The sequence below is a fragment of the Opisthocomus hoazin genome, chromosome 9 (genome assembly GCF_030867145.1).
Source record: "Opisthocomus hoazin isolate bOpiHoa1 chromosome 9, bOpiHoa1.hap1, whole genome shotgun sequence".
Taxonomy (NCBI): domain Eukaryota; kingdom Metazoa; phylum Chordata; class Aves; order Opisthocomiformes; family Opisthocomidae; genus Opisthocomus; species Opisthocomus hoazin.
In genome coordinates, this window is record NC_134422.1 from 13,998,553 (window position 1) to 14,019,920 (window position 21,368).

General features: G+C 52.4%; 1 protein-coding gene across 29 annotated transcripts in view; it reads left to right on the top strand.

The window, feature by feature from the left end:
* CLASP1 (cytoplasmic linker associated protein 1) overlaps nt 1-9,196 on the top strand; it is a 187,902-nt gene extending 178,706 nt beyond the window's left edge. For all 29 annotated transcript variants that reach the window (XM_075430615.1, XM_075430613.1, XM_075430616.1 and 26 more), the window contains 2 exons: nt 5,012-5,128; nt 6,861-9,196. In XM_075430615.1, coding sequence (XP_075286730.1) covers nt 5,012-5,128; nt 6,861-6,947 — 204 coding nt within the window. In that variant the 3' untranslated portion in view covers nt 6,948-9,196. The remainder of the gene's footprint in view (nt 1-5,011; nt 5,129-6,860) is intronic.
* The last annotated feature ends 12,172 nt before the right edge of the window (nt 9,197-21,368 follow it).

The following is a 21,368-nucleotide window of genomic DNA, read 5'->3' on the forward strand; positions in this document are numbered from 1 at the left end:
TATCTGAGCTTTTGATGTTTTTAACCTTAAGGAAAAGAAAACTCTGGTTTTTATGTGTATGTTCCACAATTAGATGCCTTGGCCTGACTCCTGAGTAACCTGGTAGCAGCCATGTAATAAATTTGAGAGTAGGAGTTAGCCACATCTTTCACTGTCTCAGTACATCCCAAGCACTACGTCTTGTAGTCTCCTTTAATTCTGCTCAGCTGTTCTGTGCTTTGATTGTACTTTGCACTTGAATTTGAATCCCAGCAGGCAGGCTGGTCCTTCTCTCTTTCCTCTCCGAAATCAGGACCGAACTACTTGCTGGCTTCATTCAGCCTCTTTCATAAGTTATTTCATCGATGATAACTTTCTGATGCAAGTGATGGAGGAACCAACAAGGAAAGGTGCGCTGCTGGACCTTGTGTTAACAAACAAGGAGGGACTGGTGGAGGATGTGAAGGTCGGAGGTAGACTCGGCTGCAGTGACCATGAAATGGTCGAGTTCAGGATCCTGCGTGGAGGAAGCAGGGCGATAAGCAGGATCAAAACCCTGGACCTCAGGAGGGCTGACTTTGCCCTCTTCAAGGAGCTACTGGGAGGAATCCCGTGGGCCAGGGCTCTCGAAGGCAGGGGGGTCCATGAGTGCTGGTCGCTTTTTAAACAACACTTCTTCCATGGACAGGAGCAATGCATCCCCCTGAGAAAGAAATCTAGCAAAGGAGGCAGGAGACCTGCATGGTTAAACAAGGAGCTTCTAGCGGAGATCAGGCAGAAGAGAAAGGTCCATGGAATGTGGAAAGAGGGGCAGGCTACTTGGGAAGAGTACAGGAATGTGGTCAGAGCGTGCAGGGATGCGACGAGGAAGGCCAAGGCTCACCTGGAATTGAAGCTGGCAAGGGATGTCAAAAACAACCAGAAGGGCTTCTTCAACTACATCAGCAGCAAAAGGAAGGCTAGGGACAACGTGGGGCCGCTGCTGAATGAGGCGGGTGTCCTGGTAACGGAGGATGCGGAGAAGGCAGAGCTACTGAATGCCTTCTTTGCTTCAGTCTTCAGTGCTAAGACTGGCCCTCAGGAATCCCAGGCCCCGGAGGTAAGAGAAGAAGCCTACAAAGAGGACGACTTTCCCTTGGTCGAGGAGGACTGTGTGAGGGATCGCTTAAGTGATCTGGATGTCCACAAATCCATGGGCCCCGATGGAATGCACCCACGAGTGCTGAGGGAGCTGGCGGATGTCATTGCTGAGCCACTCTCCATCATCTTTGAGAGGTCCCGGAGGACAGGAGAGGTGCCTGAGGACTGGAGAAAGACCAATGTCACTCCAGTCTTCAAAAAGGGCAAGAAGGAGGACCCAGGGAACTACAGGCCGGTCAGCCTCACCTCCATCCCGGGAAAGGTGATGGAGCAGCTTATCCTGGAGGCCATCATGAAGCAAGTGGAAGAAAAGAAGGTTATCAGGAGTAGTCAGCATGGATTCACCAAGGGGAAATCATGCCTGACCAATCTGATAGCTTTCTACGATGACATGACTGGCTGGGTAGACGAAGGGAGAGCCGTGGATGTTGTCTACCTTGACTTCAGCAAGGCTTTTGACACAGTCTCCCATGATATCCTCCTAGGGAAGCTGAGGAAGTGTGGGCTGGATGAGTGGTCGGTGAAGTGCATTGAGAACTGGCTGAATGGCAGAACTCAGAGGGTTGTCATCAGCGGCGCTGAGTCTAGTTGGAGGCTGGTAACAAGTGGTGTCCCCCAGGGGTCAGTACTGGGCCCAGTCTTGTTTAACTTCTTCATCAACGACCTGGATGAAGAGTTAGAATGTACCCTCAGCAAGTTTGCTGACGACACCAAACTGGGAGGTGTGGTAGATACACCAGAAGGCTGTGCTGCCATTCAGCGTGACCTGGATAGGCTGGAAAGCTGGGCAGAGAGGAACCTGATGAGGTTCAACAAGGGCAAGTGCAGGGTCCTGCACCTGGGGAGGAACAACCTCATGCACCAGTACAGGCTTGGGGTGGACCTGCTGGAGAGCAGCTCTGCGGAGAGGGACCTGGGCGTCCTGGTGGACGACAGGTTAACCATGAGCCAGCAGTGTGCCCTGGCTGCCAAGAAAGCCAATGGGATCCTGGGGTGCATCAAGAAGAACGTGGTCAGCAGGACGAGGGAGGTTCTCCTCCCACTCTACACTGCCCTAGTGAGGCCTCATCTAGAGTACTGTGTCCAGTTCTGGGCTCCCCAGTTCAAGAAAGATGAAGAGCTACTGGAGAGAGTCCAGCGGAGGGCTACGAGGATGATGAGGGGACTGGAACATCTCCCCTACGAGGAAAGGCTGAGGGAACTGGGCTTGTTCAGCCTGAAGAAGAGAAGGCTGCGAGGGGACCTTATAAATGCTTACAAATATCTGAAGGGTGGGTGTCAGGAGGATGGGGCCAAGCTCTTTTCAGTGGTGCCCAGTGACAGGACAAGGGGCAATGGGCACAAACTGAGGCACAGGAAGTTCCGTCTGAACATGAGGAAGAACTTCTTCCCTCTGATGGTGATGGAGCACTGGAACAGGCTGCCCAGGGAGGCTGAGGAGTCTCCTTCTCTGGAGATACTCAAGACCCGCCTGGACAAGGTCCTGTGCAGCTTGCTGTAGGTGACCCTGCTTGGGCAGGAGGGTTGGACTAGATGACCCACAGAGGTCCCTTCCAACCCCTACTATTCTGTGATTCTATAACCCTCGCAGGCTGGGTGGGGAGCTGTGTTTTTGCCAGTGCTAAGGATTGGTCTTACATTGTGACTTTAGCTGTCAGTGCTGGCTATTGCGATGTCGTCTTCTGCTCCCCTGCACAAGCAGCTGGCAGTGCCAGCGGCTGGGAGGAGGCTGCAAGCAAGGAGGACATAAGGGGAGGTAGCAGCGAGGGAGGAGAGAGAATGTGCGCGCGTGTGTGTGTGTGTTTACTGTGACAAGAACAAATCGGTCAATGTGAGAGGGGAGACATGTTTGGATGGGTAAGACTTCAGTGGAGAACTGGGATAAAGAAGCCTCCTGATTGTGACTATAAGAAGTTGGAAGGACAAGAGCAAAGTCAGAAATTCCCCTTGTGCATCCCAGCGTTCGTCCCAACTTTGTAGTGTCAGCTCGTGCAATTCTCTTCTTGAATCTCAGCTTCTGGGAATCGGACAATTCTGTATTGATATAAACTTTTGCTGTAAAAAGTTTTTAGCCATTATTGTTGGAGTCAACCACCTGAACAGTGGAGCTTCAATGCACCGGGAGAGTTTCGGAGCAGCATGTCTTTAAAAAAGCAGTTATTTGTTTAGTTAGACTGCTTCTGTGTCTTAAAACTGATCTTGTTTCGGAGCCTAGTTTGCCAGTGGTATTTCCTCACTGCAGAAGCTCATAGTGATTGAAGGAATCTAGTTCTCGCATTTGGGAAGTGTTTTGGGATCCTTCTGGCTGAAGGACTATGTGCAGAGGGAATCACCTGTGTGCTTGTTTACCATGCTGAGGGTACTGGCAGATGGTGGAGAGGAGCGTTGGGCAGCAGCAGCGTGAGCACAAGCGTGCAGCTCGGCAGCCCAGAGTGGGATCCCCGTGACCCCCATGAGCAGATGGGGATCCCCACGCAAGGTCAGGGCTTGGCTGAGGAGAGGCGTGGAGCTTGCCCCAGTCCCACTGCGGAGCCCTGGCTCCCTTGGAGCCGGGGGGCCAGAGCTGGGCCTCAGGGCACTCGCCCATGCGCTGCGTCTCGATAACCTCAGGCCAAAGAGAGCTTTGAGGCCATGTCACTCCTGAGCGAATGCTGTAACCGTTGGGTTGTGTCACTAAATGCTGTGAGAAGCAGCAGCCGCTGCCTTGCAAGCAAGGTGTGAAATGGAGAGGTGGGGTGACCGTCCTGTGGGTGCCCATGGAGCCGGCCCTGCCAGTCCAGTGCCTGCTGGCACACAGCCCTCTCGCGCCTCAGCACCGCATGGATCTGCCTTCCCCCTGTGGTAGCAATTTGGGATGCACACGTAAGCAAAATGCCAGGCCCGTAGGGAAACCTGAGGTCAAGCGGAGTCATCTGGCGATTTCAGGAGCCTGTGAGTTGGGACCCACAGAGAGAGCCCTGTGTCCCAGCTGTCCTCCCAGCAGTGGGTTGTGTCTCCGTGGTTGTTCCTCTGCTGGGAGCCTGGGCGCAGCCTTCTTTCCACCTTGGTCCTCAATGGCTTGGTGTTCCTCTGAGCTCACCTATGTCCCCCGCTTTTCTAGCTGGGCACTCTCTGGGATTGCAGACTGTCATTTCAGGCTGTATTTTGGCCCTGGAGCTAGAGCAGCCCCAGCTGTGCTGGTCCCTCCTTGCTGCTTTCCCAGCAGAGGTCACCCTGCGTTCGGAGGAGCCAGCGTCCCGCAGGCTGACGAGATGGCTGTGTCACTCCCGAGTGGCGGCGGCTTGGTGAGGAATCGCTGCTGAGCACGGGACTGATGTCACCAGCTGCTGAGTGACCTGGGGGCTGGCTTGAGCTCTCCTGAAGCTGCCAGAGATCTGGCACACCTACAGGGGCCTTTCACCGTGTTCCTCTGTGGTATTTCCTGCCTAATCAGTAACCAAAAAGCTCCAGGTTGCAGAGGCAGCACAGTGTTTTAGGCTTTTCTGAAGGCAAGCTGAGAAGCACGAGGGCTCCAACCAAGAAGTCCTGACCATTCAGGATAGCATGTGGTCATCTGAACTGGACAGAGGAGTGTGTGTATTTTATAGAGTCCTAAGCTCATGTTGGGAAACTGTGTTGTTGCTTAATGCTATAAATAATATCATAGTAATAGCTAATAATATGATAGTAATAACTAATAATAAAAGGAACAAATAGGGGGGTGTACTGGGTGATTCTGTTGTCTCACTCTGTGAGTATTCAGGTTGGAAGCTGTTACGTTACGCAGCGCCTTTCTGTTGATCTGTTAGGTCAGCCACTCTTGCGAAATGTTCATCAGCTCTTCAGTATGTTGCTCTGGAAGGATGTTGGTGAGTGCTGTTTGACCTCAGAAGTGTTTTTTCTTGTTTCCTAGGGTTACGACAATACGGAGAGCAGCGTCCGTAAAGCTAGTGTATTTTGCCTGGTGGCGATTTATTCAGTAATTGGAGAAGAACTGAAACCTCATCTCGCACAACTGACGGGAAGCAAGGTACGAGAGTAATGCGTCTCTGGTGCTTTGGTAGTAGCCAGCTGAATGGCTTGTGCTACTCACAGCAAGACCAGTGGCTTCACGGTAGCCCAGGGTTGAGTTCCCTGTACTCTCAAATCCTGTCTCACCCTGCCAGACACCACTAGAACAGCACAGCACTCGCTCAGCAGTGTGAGCATTTGAAATCCCACTAAGAAAATTTTGATGGGGCTCGGAGATTGGTTTCATGGTGCATTGGATCCTGTGTAACCGCAAGCTGCGGCCGAGCGGGTCCTTCCCACTGCAGCCATGTTTACCTTGCCCCTTTGGCGTTGCGTCTGGGGATGACCATGCAGTGAGCTGGATCAGCTGGCTGCTCTGGCTCAAAAGCAGATCAAATTAATGACCTTTCAGTCCGCTTTGCGGCTGCGCAGGTAATCTAGTGCAAAGAGTGGTGGGAATGCATGGCTGGGGTGGGTGGGAGAGCAGGTCCTCTCAGCAGCAGGTTGTGGTTAGGGCTGGTAGAATTGTAGGTAAAGCTTCACTCTGAATAGCATGGCAGATGTGTCCCTTTCCTCCTGGGACCCCAGCAAGCTCAAGTTACCCTTCAAAGGACTTTGTGCCCTGGAGTCAGGTTAGCAGCAAAACTCAAATTCTGACCTGATGCTGCAAGTGAAACCAAGTCCTTAATTCGGCTCTGTCCTTCAGACAAGAGCTGGCATTTTGTGTTGAAGCTGGCGGCGTTTGATTGCTTTCCAGAGCTGCTCAGGAAGCCGTCACAAGATTTATTCTCCTGTTTGAAGTCATCATACCCAAGACTTCTGTGCAATTTTAAGATGAATTCTGCATTTTTGTTTCAGAAAGAGATCTCTGCATGTGAATAGCTACTTCATTCAGAGGGCTTCATTCTGTTATTTTGAAGCAATAATTTGTCGTAGGTAGGAAGTGTGGTGTAGGCCAAAACAACCTGAGACTGAAAAGACACTTGGATTTTATATCTGAATTGAGTTGCCTTGTCCTTAAACAAATTGCTTCTGCCTCCAAATTGCTGTGGGAAGAGACAGCTCTGGGTGCTGAGGTTTACCTCGTTATATTTGGGCAATTGGGAAATTCCCCTATAAAACACTGTAGAGTCGTTACCCCAGTATCTTAGGTGCCACTCACTCCACCACATAACTAATTGTAAACATGTGAGTAATTCTTCTGGGTTTATGCAGACTGCCTGCATGTTTAAAGTTAAACGTGTGCATGAGTCATTGCAGGATCTGGAGCTAAGGTGGTAAGGCAGAAAAAGAAAAGAAACCCATGCAAAGGAAGTACATAGTCATAACAGCTGCAGTTTGGCCAGATGTACCAACTTAGTGAAGATATTTCAATGCCATTGAAAATGGCCATCTTGCAGAGCATGGAGAGTTCAGGGTGTTTCCTAGGAGCGACTGTGGCTCTTAGTTTGCTGGTGTGCTTGCAGGCTGCGGGGGTTGAGGTCTGTGAACTGATGGCTGCTGAAGTGAAATGCAAGGGATTTTTCTAAATCCAATTAAATCTGTTTGTAACTTCAGTGGGACTAGGCATACGCTCTGCCTCTATCTGTTCTGAAATAGGCTCAGCTTTGCTTCTGCTTTTGCTCCAGAGAGCCCAGTGTCAGCTCACTCAAAACTGAGTTCACCACAGAATATGGGTTTTAAGATTTGCAGTCGACTTCTGTCCGCCTGTTTTTTGTGGCATCTTCTCCTGATGTTTGTTTATCTTTCAGATGAAGCTACTAAACTTGTACATAAAGAGGGCCCAGACCACCAACAGCAACAGCAGTTCCTCTTCAGATGTTTCAACGCACAGTTAATGGAGAGATGTGGACATGTGTAGACTTAGAAGCAATCAACGGTGCCTCTCGGAGACCTTTCTGCTACTCTTCACTGGCGCGCTCCATCAGCTCAAGGAGGCCACGCAGATATTTATTGCAATCAGCATTTTAGTCCCTTAACAGCTTTTATGTAGAATCTTACTGGTATTGAATGTAAAGGAAGCAAGGTCTGTGTTGCAGTCTTCATTGAAAGTGAACAACAGAAAGCCATACTTAAACATAGTTGTATAGCCTGCTGAAATCTCGGAAATATGTTTAGATGAGCGTTCCAAACCTGAGCCCAAGAACCTGGACACGCATAAAAGTCAAACGAATCTTGTTGGTTTGGTTCATACCCAGTTTTGGTTTCTGTGTGCTAGTTACCTGCTCTCTCCTTCTGGCTAGGTTCTCCCCTTACAAGTTTGTGGTCCTGTTTTGTACTCCCTGTTGCAGCTTGCAGGGCTCTCCGTGGGGAGATCTGCGCAGATGTGGCTGTGGTTCCAGCCTCGGATGCTTTAATACTGAGACAGCAAGAGAGTAATGGAAAAGTAGGGTTGTTTTTTAAACATCTGAGTTTTTGTACATGGTTCTTCTGACAGACCTCCAATGGGCTGATTACTCTGTAACCGCTCTCCATCCAGCTGTGCTCTGCAGAACAGCGGGGCTCTTGCTCCTTCCGTCGACTGTGTAAATATTTCTCCCCTCCCAACCCAGTTGGCGCTTTCATATGCTCAAAAGATTCTCCCGGTTACTTGTTACTCCCCAAAGGGAACCTGAGACACAGTTCTGGGACAGATACCTGGAGTGGGACACAGATGGGAGTTAGGTGGGTGGGTGCTGGGTTAGGCTCTGAGCGTGGCCGTGGGTGGGCGGTGGGAGCTGGCAGGGCTGCATCTCCGTGCTGCCTTGTGAGGCTAGCTGCGTTTTTCTTGAGGTCTGAAGCATCAAAAGACTGATCCTGCTGTTCTGGCCAGACCCACTGGTCTTGGGTAGTAAATGGCTTTGTCCCCACAAACTCCTTTGTGCTTTGGGCACAACATTCATCCCAGAGTACAGAAAGGGTGTCTGAAACTGAGCAAAAAGACCCCATGGAAGCACCTGCTGAGCCAGCTGGGACGGTGCTGGTCGCCTGCTGCAGCTCCTGCCTTGTGCCCCTGAAGAGCCTGCAGTGCTGTCAGCTGCCTTGAGAGACCTCCTCCTTCCCGGCCAGCCCCGTGCACAGCCCTGTGGGGTGCTCTGCGTTTCGGAGGGGTGCAGAGGGCCCTCGCTGGGCACTGCTGTCAGCAGGGTGCTCTGGGTGAGCGTGCAGCAGAGCAAATCTGATGGCACAGACCAAGTGAGAGCCAGACCAGCAGCAGTCAGGTGGGAGAGCCTTCTGTTGGCAGAGGGCGAGCTCCCCGGCCCCTGCCTGTGCCCAGGGCAGGCTGGAGGACGTTAGTGCTGCCCTCGGCCTGGGGCTGCATCCTGGCTGATGGACATGCCCACCCCAGACCTGCAGTGGGTCAGAACTGGGGTTTTGCCCCCGGTGCCAGTGGTGCAAGAGGATGGCGGACCTGCAGCTGTGGTGAGGGCTGTGTGCTCCCTGGCTGCTGGCCATGCTCAGTCTCCCTCCAGGACCCTCTGTTTCCCCTTTGGGGACCTGAAGGGACACCTTGGTAGTGGCTGAGAACGTGAGAGTTTCCAGCACCGCAGCGGGGAGTGTGAAGTCCCGTTGTCCACCCTTTCCATCAGTGCATCGCTGCATGTCTCTGCCCCGAGGAGCTCTGCTGGGAGGCGATGCTTGGTGCCAGCTCCCCTCCCAGTCCCCCCCAGCTCAGGAGGGGCTGGGATGGTGGGGACTGTGTGGGATCAGGCTGCGAAGCTTGTCAGTCCCTTTCCCTGGTGACGTGAGAGCGGAGGAGATGACCTGCTCCTGAGCTTGTCAGGATATGTCCAGGCTTTTGGTGGCTGCAGGGCAAGTTCCTTCATCTTTCCAAAAGAGTGATGCCATGGCAGGAGAAACCCTGCGATCCTGGTGGGTGGAGTTCCCCCAGGGTCCTTCCAGGCTCAGAAAAGCCATCCTCACTAGAGGGAGGATTGGCTGCTCCATGGTTGGTCTCTCCTTTTCTGTGGACCATCCCTTTTCAACATCTTTCAGTATGCTTGTTAAAATATTCTTTTTTTAATTTTTTGGACGATTCAAATTATTTTAGTTGAACATGAATTTATTTTCGCTTCTGAGGAAATATTCAGCCAACTTGTTGGCAGCAGTTAGCTGTCTTGTTTGAATTTTTAGTAGTGAGTTTGGGTTTTTGTTGTTGGGTTTTTGGTTTTTTTTTAATTTGTGTTCTTAACTGCTTGGTATTTATGCCTCTTTCTCCCCCCTTCTCAGTTCAAGATCTTCCAGTTCTGGGGTTCGGAAGGTCAGCATAGCTGACCAGAGTGGTTTTAGTCCCTCCCAGCTGTGACGGAGCTTGGTCCATCACCGTTTGCTGTTTGTTTAGGTTTTTTTTGAAAGGTACACTGTAGCAAATCTCCAGGAATTGAGTTCCTTCTAAAACGATTTTATATATTTTATAAAATCCTGTTAGTATGCACTGAGAGCGAACGCGCTGTAGCGTCCCTGAGCTGGCCCTGACACTGCGGTGGGAGCTCGCAGCTCGTCGGCGGAAGGACGCGTGCAGCCTGCTGCCGCTCCGGCGACGAGCCTGTGCTTCCCGTGCGATTGCCGCGCTTGGGGCTGCAAACGGTGGAACCAGGCCTTACTTTCTGAATCTGATTCTGTTCTGTTTGTCAACAGATGCTCATTAACGTGCTACTTAGTTTCGTTAGGTGAGTCAGTCGAGGACTGTTCATCCTTTGAGTACTCTAGAAGTATCTTATACCTGTATACAGTAGAGAGCGTTCTGCTTAGGTATTTATAAATCATTGCGTATAATGTACATAGTAGGGTTGTTGAGTATGTTGAACATGACCCAATTTTTCTTTTTTCATGTTTCCTTTGAAGTACTCAAAGGGCTAGCTCTGAATGTCACCTCGCTGATCTCCAGTGGTCGGACTTCAACAAGCTGTACAATCATTTTGTTTTCTCTTCAGCAAGCATAAGGGTCTCTCTGGCTACAGATCACAGTGTCCGCGCACGCTTGCAGAGAAAGATCTGCATGCTGGCAGTGCCTCACCGCACCGGTGAAGCTTGTGTTCACCTTCTTCCGGCAGTAGCCACCTACTGCCACTGCCTTTTTTTTTTTTTTCTCTCCCCCTCTTGCTGCCCGTTATGCAGGGCTTCAATTTTTCGTACCTTTAAAAAAAGAAAAAAAAAAAAAAAAGAAAAAAAAAGTGTATTTTATTTGCCCACCATGCTTTACAAGTCTGAATGGGAGAAAACTCTCAGCAGACAGCGGCTCCCAGCTGCAAGGTTGCCGAAATCTCAGATGTGGATGTTTTTTTCTGCCATTGGCTGCACCAGTGCTCCGTGGGCATGGGCAAATCCCGGATCCATCCGCCCCACAGGTCTACGTACTGTAGTTCTCATGTAGTGCAGAAATATCGAGGCATGTGGCTTTCTTAAGGTACACTATGTGTGCTTGCCTGGATTACAATACAATACGAGACTGTCTTTTTTTTATTGCTTATTACTAGCTTACCAATAACCTGTATAAGTAATGTAACTCGCATCTTTGTCATCAAAACCTTTTCTCCCCACCCCTTTATTTATCAAGCATAATATTACATATTAAGGGACAGAGAAATAGACCTTCGTAGAATACAGCAGGACATTGCTAACGATGTTTTAAATGGGAAGTAAAAACCGCGCTGAAAAATGCCAGCCATGAGAAATGACGTTGTTGGCACCGTGTTCATGCGCATGTATTTTTTTCTATTTTTTCCGCTTTTGTCATGTTACATCCATATCTGTATTTATATCTTATTTGTTTCACTTTTGAGTGTATCATGGCAATTGTACAGATGTTTTTTGTTAACATTTATGTGATAGAATTTGCTAAAAAAAAAAATTAAAATAAAACCTTTTGAGTTTGCCCTAGAGTAAGTGGAGGTTGCATTTCTTTTGCGGGGAGAAATACTAAAGTAGACTTATTATCCAGCAGAGCTCCTCACTCCAGCAGCCTTTGCTTGTCAAGGATTTGCTCTGACTCCTGCCCTGGCTGCTGTGTTTTCGTGTGTTAACTAGAAGGTGCATGGTGGGCTGGCTGTTTCCTGCGGGCACTGGTCTGTGAGTGGCAGCGGGGCCAGCGGGCAGCTGATCTTTTGGAGTGCTGAACTTTTGCTGCCAGCTTTTAAAAGCTTTTGGGAAGTCAGGATTTTAAAGGGATTCTTGCGATGTTACAAACTGGAGAGTCATATGCTGTTTGAAAGCTGACGGTCTTGTGCAAAGTCACGTAACTCAAGGAGCAAGGGCTTCAAAAGACACCTGTGTTATGCGGCTTCTTAAGAGAACTGCAGAGGTTTTAAAATATGTGGCAGTAGAAATTTAGGTGATGAAGTGTGTGGGGAGGTGAAGGGGTGCTGGGAACTGCACAGGTCTCAGCCTGGTACCAAAAGACAACTTGAAGTGGCCAGGCGGCCTGAGCGCGCAAGCGCTTGTGGATTATCCTGGGGGAGCTGTAGCTCATCACAACTAAACTGCGGTGAAACTGTGCTCTACACTAGGGAAACAGATCGCCTAAGGGATGACTTTTACCTTGACGCTATACCTTTGGCATCAGACCTCCTCAAACACCTCGTGGCATGTGCGAGGGAGTCAGGAGAGCACGGGAGGTTCTGGTTTCCCATGGGAGGCTTTCAGTATGAATATTCCCAGACAGGAGTACACAGAGAGGGCTGCGGTGCAGGCACAAGCATTCAGGACATGGTGGTTCTGCCCATGCTGGCTAAGGCACTTCTAGTTAAACTATCTTCTCTCTCTCTCCTCTCCTGCAAGAGGATTATCTTTATCTGCCCTTTTTACTCTCCAGCTAGTTACTGAGATGGAACGAGCTTTTGGAGGTGGTTTCAGATGAGCGATATTTTGTTCAGCTGCAGACCCTTCATGGCATCAGCAGTCTCAGGGGTGTCTCCTCTGCCCTGGCCCTCCCGGCTGCCACTGAGCCCTGCCTGTGCCAGCCCAGGGCTCCTTCTGCATCCAGATTTGGGCACCCAGCTGGGAGTGAGCGGCAGTGATTGCTCTCCCTGCTGCAGACAGGCCACCTCACCCCTGTGCTGCCAGGGTCTTTCATGACTCTGCTGCATGTCAGAGCGGTAGGAGGGAAGGTCCCCCTTGTCCAGGGGCCCTGGCTGCTTCCCAGAGCCCTTCCCACGTGTTTTCTCTTGGGTGGTGCCAGGTACCTGTGGTTATAAAAACGGGAAGAGAGAATGAATAGAGCATTATCTCGTCTGCGCCTTGTAAAACTCCAGACTCCGGCCTAAGTTAGCTTTACAGCCCTGAGGGATTTGGAAAAGCTCTGAAGTCTGAGGCGTTGCAAATGCGGTATTAGACAACCCGAGCTGGGGAGCTGGATTTCACTGACACGTGCTTAAAATGGTCGGTCCTTGCAAAACCCTTTGTAGGGGCCGAGGAGAGGGACATCCCGCAGATGCAGAAATGGGTCGTTCTGGCAGTGTGTACAAGACTCATGCAGAGGGCTGTCTGCATGGTCTGTCCCTCCGGAGCACCAGGCAGCGAGGGTTGGAGCGGAGGAGGCTGGACGCTTGCCTGCTCCATCTCCAGAGAGCACCTCTCTGTACTCTGTGACTGGGTTTTACCAAACCCTTGTGCTGTTGCTTGGGTTATGAGGAACGAAAGTCAAGATGGAGCTGCAGCTGCTGGTTCATCGCCAACCATCTCCAGATGCACAGAGCTCCTTTCTCTCGGGGAGGTTGTTTTTTCCCAGCGATGGCTCGTGCCTCCAGGCACTCACTGCCCAGGTCTGACCCTCTGCTGATCTCCTTGGAAAACACACAAATAGGGGCCTTGGTGCCAGGACTTGCACCTTCTGGGGTGCCAGCACAGGCCACCCCTCTTTGCTGCAGGAGCGGTGTGGCAGAAGGCAACGGTTTCGCGGGATGCAACCGCAGCAAGTGAAAAGCTCAACAGGAGCATCCCAGAGCAGTTACTGCCAATGAAATACAGGAGCAGAAGAAAATCATCCTCTCGCTCAAGTCTCCTGGCTCCTGCTGTGCTGGATTTTGGCGTGTCCTTTAGGGCTGAAACTGCAGCGTGTTGACAAGGGGGTGTTTGTTTATTGAACCACCTCAAAGTATCTGTGCCATGTAGCTGCTTTGTCACAAAGTCCCCTGTTGTCCAAAGCCACACGATTGCTTCAGAGATGGAGAATGAGAAATGGCTGTAATTGCTGGCTGAGGTGGTTTTGCTGGGCTCTCCCCTACGGTAAAGGATTGGAATTGCTACCAGAAATTAAAAGGTAGGAGATTCCTGGCAAGGCTTAGGCTCTAAGTGCTTGCAGCCTGTTCTCAATTCATTGCTCTGTCCTGGAGGGTCTGAACTGCTGCTGATTTCTTCACAGCCCAGCACTTTACAATCCCCCTCAAACGATTCTGCAACCCCTTCCCTCCCACTGAGGGCTGTGCCAAGGAGTGGCTGAGTGCGTGTCAGCAGAGTTGCACTCCTGGACCAGGTGCCTTATCTTAATTTGCTCCGGTTAAAGAGTAAGATGTTCTGGCTTAAAACCCCTGAGAAAGTGCAGCTCAGTTGATCAGTGGTGACTTAAGTGAAATAATTCCACAGCTTCTGATTGTGCAACCCAGTTACTTCCTTGTGCAACCCTCATTTGCCCTCCTCAAGCAAATATCGCACACCCCTCTCTTCCCTTTACCAACCCAACACTTTTTCCTGCTTTGCCTTTTCATATACATCCACGAAGTATGGAAAGGGCCCTCCCCGGCGAGCACACCCCAGCCCCGGTGGGAGCCTGCTGGGTGCAGGCTCAGTGCAGAAGGGCGTGTAATGCTGGCTGCGGGGAGGAGAGGACAGACTGTAAATCTCCGTCCCCCGCTGTGATGGGGAAAAAGTCCTGCAAGGCTTCTGAGAAGCTGCTGGGGCAACACAGGCATGGAATTCAACCTGAGCATCAGGCTGGGGTGGAGAGGGTCTCTTGCCAGCAGACAGCGGGGTGGTTGTGTTTGTTTAGGTCCAGAGAAAGACCATCACTCATTGTGATCCCCAGTCACGGATCCATTTGTGGACAACATGGGATTACAGCTAATCTGTGCCTGGGACTGGAGGTGGTTGCTTCAGTAGCAGAGTCAGTCTCTGAGTGCCCGTACCATGTTTGGCTCTCCCCTGCCAGGGCAGTGCTCACGCGTGGATGGGAGGATGATTACACCACTGTGCTTCCCTGGACCACTGCAGCTGTAGCACAGGAGATGCTTACATGTTTCAGGTTCTCCCTGAGGATCTGACTGCAGCCAAAGGCTCAGGAGATATCAGCCTGTTAAACCCAAGGTCCTTACGCAGCATTACTCCGCTCTCCATGATGCTTTGTCATAAGCCATTGCTTTGCCCATAAAAAGGAATATTTATACCCAAACTCCAGTGCCAACCCAGTAACCAGGAGCCGGTGACACTCCTTGCTGCCCAGCACAGGTGCCAGCGGGGATGGGTGCGTGTCCCTCGGGGCAGGCATGATGCAGGAGGACGTGGGCTCCTTGTGGGGCTCTGACCCACCGAGGGACCTGGGGCCGGGTGGCTGCGGGATGGCTTAGCCGGGAGCAGCGATGGAAAGGCAAGAGCTCGCTTGGGAGCGGAGGCGGCGGGGAGCAGCCGAGCAGGCAGTGGAAACCAGACTGAGCTAATGCGGGGCCGGGGGGATTACAGGATGCCAGGGAAGCTGCTCACAAGCACATCAGGGACAAAGGAGCCCTCCAGAGCAAGGGGTAATGAGTAATTAGTGAGGAGAGGGATGAAATTCATAATGAGTCAAAAAAGGCCGAGATAATGAACTCCTTCTCTTTAAATCCACCTTTAACAAGAAAGCAAAGGGAAAGGATTTAGATCAATTAAGAAGTGAAGAATAACAATTTTGTAAAAATAGCTGTTGGCACAAGCAAGTGGGAGAACAGCTGGGAAGTCTCTCCGCACAGAGGTGGCAAGTGGCTGATGCCTACAGCGGAGGGGGCCTGGGTGGGGAGGTTTGGTTCTCAAATGATGGAGAATTGCAGTGAAACCTGCCTGCGCCCAGCCCTGCGTTTGTGCAGCCATCGCCGTGCAGGAGCAGGGTGACCCTGGAGCGGCCGGCCAAGGGGATCTGCTCGGCTGCGTCGCTGGTGGCACAGGACAGCCCGCGTGGGACCAGCACACAGCAGCTTCGCATGCGGAGATCTCTATGACGGGCAGTGGTTGCTGCCCAGGTACCAAACCCCAGCTCTCAGCTAAGCAGCTATGACACCTTTTGTCACAGAATCATGGAACGGTTTGGGTCAGAAGGGGTGGTTACAGCCCATCTAATCCACCCTGCCTGCCATCGGACAGCTTTCACTAGGTCAGGTTGCTCAAAGCCCCATCCAACCCAACCTTGACCACTTCTAACAATGGGGCATCCACAACCCCTCTGGGCAACCTATTCCAAAGCCTCTCCACTCTCCTACTAAAAAATTTCTTCCTTATGTCCAGCCTAAATCTACGCTCTTTCACCGTCACAGCCCTTTCTCTTCTCCTACAGATAAACTGGGTCATACTGGAGTCTAAAAAAGTATGGCAGAGCTAAGCAGCTCTTTTGTGTAGGGTGCCCCAAGGGCTAACATTGGGTTTTGTCTTTTTCATAATGAAGCTCACCCTCCCCTGATGTGTGTCTGCTCACCACCACTTCTGGTGAAATCCAGACCCGGGAAAGCAGAAGGCTGAACAAGATGGCAATACCCCATTTCTGTATTTAACGACTGCGTATGGCATAAAGGCACCCATAAATGACAGCAGTTGGAGCAGTAGTCGAAGGGGAGCTTCAGGAAGATGGCACCGGTGTGCTCCCAGGACCTGGAGATGTGCTGACTGCCTCTTGCTGGGACTCACCCCGTGCTCTACTCGGCTACTGGTCCCAGCCGTCAGGCGTACAGGGCACTTGCAAAGCAAACTCTTTTTAGTGGTTGTGTGATCTCTCCTTGGCAGCACTATTAGATTTAACAAACCACAGTGGATTTGACAGGGAGCTGGTGACAAAGTCCAGCTGTCCTCTTGCTGACAAGCTCTGGGGTGACCGTGAGGGGAGCAGCCGTGGGTAGGGGCCACAATCCACTGCCATGGGATGGAGCAGCCCCCCGTGAGCATCAGCAGCCATTCGTGGGCATCAGCTATGCAGTGGCCCTGCAAGCAACGGCCCCCATTGCCTTCAACCCTGCCAGAGCTCAGGGGTCACAAAAGAGGCTGGAAGCTTTGGAGTTGCCCCTAAAACCTGTTCATTACCTCCCCGTTAGAGGAAATATTTTTGGCTTGCCCTGGCCGCTGTGCAGCAGGACGCTGGGCTATTCTCTTCCTTGTCCCAGTGACCCAACTTCTTTGCACCTGCAACCCCATCTCCATCCCCACCATCCTCGCTGGGGAGTGGCTCTGTAAGGTCCATCACGCCCGGACCTGCCTCATGCCCCCTCCGCACCCTGGGGTGCCCTGGCGAGGGGTGTCCAGCTTCCCCTGGGCCGAAACCCTCCCTCACCCCTCTGGCAAGGGCTGGGGCTGGCGCAGCACCTCGAGGTCGGTGCACGGGGCTGAAAGGGTTAAGCGGATGGCCCTGTCACAGGGGCAGTTTCTCTGCTGCCGGTCTATAAATAGAAACTGGGTTTCTAATCTGCTCGCCACTCTTTCCACTCCCTGCCAGTTTTTTCCTGCTTTTTCCTGCAAGGAGGTATCTGCAGCCGATGATCTGCAGCCCCACGGATGCTGCTGGGAGAGGGAGGTGGGCAGCTCTGTCCTGCTGGGCGAGACCTGCTGCTTATCAGTCCTCCTGAAACCTGTCTTGATAAAAAGGACAAAAAAAGGCCAAAAAAAAGAAGAAGGGACAGAAACCAAGCCCTCCCTTGGCAGGGGTTCCACGACCCTGGTCTGTGCTGCGAGTCCCCAGCCCAGTTTTGCACCCTTGCACCCCTCCCCAAGCTGTGTCGGAGCCGTCCCCTGTTTTGGGACAGGTGAAACCCCGGTCCAAGCGCTGCGAGCTGATGTCGAAGTCCCAGCTCTGCTCCCTATGTACAAGCTCCCTGGCCGGCGGGTGGGGAGGGAGCGGCGAGTGGGGCTGGCAGCATTTTTGGGCTCCCAGCGAGTCTCCCACCCGCTGGCTCCCTCCGTGCCTGCATCCCCTGCCCTATCTCCTCCATCTCTCCAACAGCACTAACAACTCCATCCCTGCTGAGCGACGGTCAGGTCATAAATCCTGGTGCAGGGCCTGAGGACCTGCTGGGAGAAGGCGCTGGGGGTTTCCAGGCAAGCACTGTGAAGCAAGGCCGGCTTCACGCTGGGACAAGGAAGATGCAGGCAGGCTGGAGGGTGGCCAGAGATCAGCGAGGACGTGATGACTCCCAGCGCCCTCAACCTGGATTGGATAATGGGCGACAGAAGGGGCCCAGGGAGACATGTGAGCAGCCCTCAAATATGTGAGAGGGGAGTGCAGACAGAGGGAATAATCTCTTCTCTGAGGATGGGGCAAGAGGTCTTGAGTTTAGCAAGGAAAATCTAGATGAGAAAAACTTGTTAATAGTTGGGGTAATAAAGTTGACTCATCCCCAGGCCTAATTTTGGCAAAATGATTTGATTGAGCATACAAAGGGGAAAATAACTCTTGAAGAGTGAATGAGGCAGGGAGCAAATCCTTCTGTTCTCTCGGTATGTTGTTCCGTTTAGCCTGAAAACTCACCGTGGAGGAGCTCTTCTGTTGATGGACAAGGAACAGGCTGGAGGGGGACCAGCCAACACGCGGGACAGCTCGTTGCATGGCTCCTTCCAAGCATGGCGTCCGCGCAGCCGGCTCTGGGCCAGCTCAGGTGCGTGTCCCGGCGGCTTCTCCCCACACGCCCGCCTCAAGCTTTGCTGCCGCCAACAGGCGCTTTCCAAGGCTGCTGACTCACTGAAATGGAAATGTTCTGCCAAAAAATGTAAAGTTTGATAAAATCGCTAATGGGACCCTGCTGGCTTCCCCGACAGCCTGGCTCCATGCCCGCGTTGGGAGCAGATGCTGGGAGGGAGGTTGGTCTTCGCAGCCGAAGGAGTGTGATGCTCACGGCTCCCAAGGCACCGGCTCCGCTGTGGCTCTGGAAGGGCTGTGCCAAGCCAGAGCATCCTGGTGGCATCTGCAGCCATGCGGCCCCCAGCACCCTGCCCTGCGGCTGCCCCCAGTGCTTGTTGTGCCGTGGGCTGGCTGCCAGAGCACTTGTCTTGTTTCAGACGCCGAACTAGCCTTTTTTCCTCAAAATCTTGAATTTTCATTTTATTTCATTTTTTTAGGAGTGAAGACTCAGTCTCCTGGCCAGCTTCAGCTCTGCCTTGCAGGACTGGCCTGAGCTAAGGGTGCTGTGCCGGAGGCAGTTAAATAGGATGCCCCGATCTGCTCCTCTTGCCCTGGGAGACAGGGAGCATCTACCTGGACTGACAGCAGCAGCAATTTAGTCCCTGTCTTGCAGCAGGCTGGCTCTCCTGGCCAACAACAAGAAGTAAATGGAGGTGTTTATTTGCCTTGTAGAGCTAACCCCGGTAAGCAGACCGTCCCGGTTTCTTTGGCTTCCCACTGGCCTCGGAGCAGCAGCCCCAGCACAGCTCTGCTCGCGGCAGGCCCAGCCTGCCCTGTGCCCGTCTGAGCCCTCATGGGTGCCTCAGAGCTGGGGCTGAAGGTTTGGCCACCCTCTGCCTCGCTCAGCTCTGCCTCTCAGCACCATCATGGGTGCTCCCAGGGCCAGAAAGGGCTCCTAGTGCCCTTTGCACCCCAAACCTCTCCTGAAAGCAGCGATTCCTCCTGTCTCTGGGGTCATTTTGTCTGTGTTAACAAACGAAAAAATGTTCTCACTTATTACTGAATGCAAGCAATACGGAGCAACCCCTCTCCAAGATGCTGCGTGCGAGTGACGGGCTGCCCTGCTTGGAGGACGTGGACATCCCAGTGTACAACTGCAGGGATACCTGGTTCTCTCCTTCCTGCACGGTTTAGCCTTGCAGCTGCCTGTTCCTAGGGAAACACAAACTGCAAAAGCCACGTCTGCGCCTCCTTTGCGTGCCCAGCCGAGCTCCTGCAGCCCGCCAGCATCCGTCCGCTCCCGCAGGCCTGGAGGGCAGCACCCCCGCGGTCGGGGCAGCAGGAGCTGCGGTGAAGGGTTGTCTGAGGCTTCAGGCTGTCCGCGCCTGGGACGCTGTGCCGCGGAGCAGGCTGCACGATTGTGCCTGGACCCAGCGCAATGTCTGGCTCCACCGCTGCCGAGGTTTTGGCATTCCCCAAACCCCCTTCCGACATCTTCAGCATCTGCTGCAACGGGGTCCGCTTTGCCCTGGGAGCACCTCTCCGCTCGGATGGGTTCTGATGCTGCTGCCGCGACAGGTTCAGGCTGCCAGCCTCTGCTCCCAGCTTTAGCTGCAGGAAACGCCAGCTCCTCCCAGGATTTTGGTAAATGCTCCTGCCAGCCTGTGCCGATGCACGTCCCTGGCCATCACCATGCATCCTGGGCGAATCGTGGTTTCACTCTTTAGCGATGTTTGCAACAGCTTTGCTGTTGTTCAGTGCTCTTGGTCCACCAGTTCCCACCACTTCATGTTGCAGCTCCCGGGTTCATGCCTGGCTGAGGATGGTCCCCACTAAAGGACCATGGTGGGATTTGTCTCTGGAAGCTTAGTGCAGCTTGAGAAGTCCCTGGAGGTTTTTCTTTCCACAGAGCTTCTCCATTGTGCTGGTGAGCTGAAGCCTCTCCAGTCAGCCGGGAGCTGAGAGCCAGGAGGTGGTATCCTTCCCCTCCTGCTGCTGAGAGGAGCCTGGGACCTTCTCCTGGCTAATCCTGGGTGGTCAGCAATAGGTGATGGATCCAAAGTTTCCTCCGGGACAAACCCATGCTAGTGGGAGGTGGGGACAGGATAGCCCCTTTCGTTCTGAGTCAGCAGCTGAAATCCAGCCCACACCAGGGGTGAGCCAGTCCTTGGAGCAGGTGGGAGAGATGGAAAGTGATCTTTGGAAGGGATCTCAGCCCAATCCCTGATAGCTCTGCAACCAAGGGAGAGCACTCTGACTCACCAGGCAGTCCTCTGAGAGTGCTCAGGGTCACTGCAGATTTAAGGATATAAACCTCACAGCAGTAGATTTAGAAAAGCAAAATCATAGAATCATAGAATATTTTGGGTTGGAAAGGACCTTATAGATCTTCTAGTTCCAAACTCCCTGCTGATCATTTTTGAGGCCCTCCTCCGGACCCACTCCAACAGGTCCATGCCTCTGCTGTGCTGAGGGCTCCAGAGCTGGACGCAGGACTCCAGGTGGGGTCTCAATCCCTGTGAGTCGCTCCGCTCTCACCGTGCAGCGCGGGAGCCCAATTCCTCTCTCCCTTGCCCTGGGACGTTGCTGCAGATCGGAGCACTCCCTTGAGAGCGGCGCTCCTGGGATGTGGGGATGTCCTCTCAGTAGCATTTTGCCCTGCGATCATTACCGGCATGCGGTTTCTCACTCCATTTCCTTTGGCATTTGGCAGTCTCTGTGTTTTGGGTGAGTGTTAAACATTAACTGACATTTGTACTTAATAACTTAGTGGTGTGTTCGGAGCCCAGTGCGCAGGAAGGGGACGCACTCCACCCCCTTCCGCCAGCCGTGTTAAAGGTTTAGGGATGCCAAGGCAAGGGACATGCCGAGTGCACACCAGCGTTCACTGAGCACACACCTCTGCTTGGATGAAGACAGCTCCAGGTATCTACCAAGCGTTGTTTTCAGCCACCAAAACCTTTGATTTCCTTGATTAACATAACTCGGAGGTCCTTGCTGATTTGAAAACAGAGTAAAAAACCTTCTCAGCAGAAATCAAAGCCCTGGAGGGGACCAGAATGTACAGGAATGGCATTAACAACTAATCCCCTCTAATCCAAGATGACATCCTTATCACATGAGGGCATAAAATGTAATTAGACTTATATAGTGCTATCTCCAGAGCACCGAGCAAATATTAACCAATCCATCTTCCCAGTCGTCCTGTGGAGACAACCCAGTCACCCTGGCTGTGCAGGTGGGGAAACCGAAGAACGGGATGGTGTGCTAGCAGGGTTCTTTTCTGCAGAAGGCCATGCAAACCTTGCATCCAAAAAAACAAAATTAGCAAAGTGTTTATGACTGCTGGGAGGTCTTTTGGGGGCATGCAGCACGTCTTCCTTCAAGGCCCCTGTTATCAAGGGGATGGCGAGGCACCGCTGCTTCCCTGTGCTTCCAGGATCACTCCCCAGCTATTACGTATCTGCAGGGAGATGAAAATTATGTTCAGACATGGGCTTCT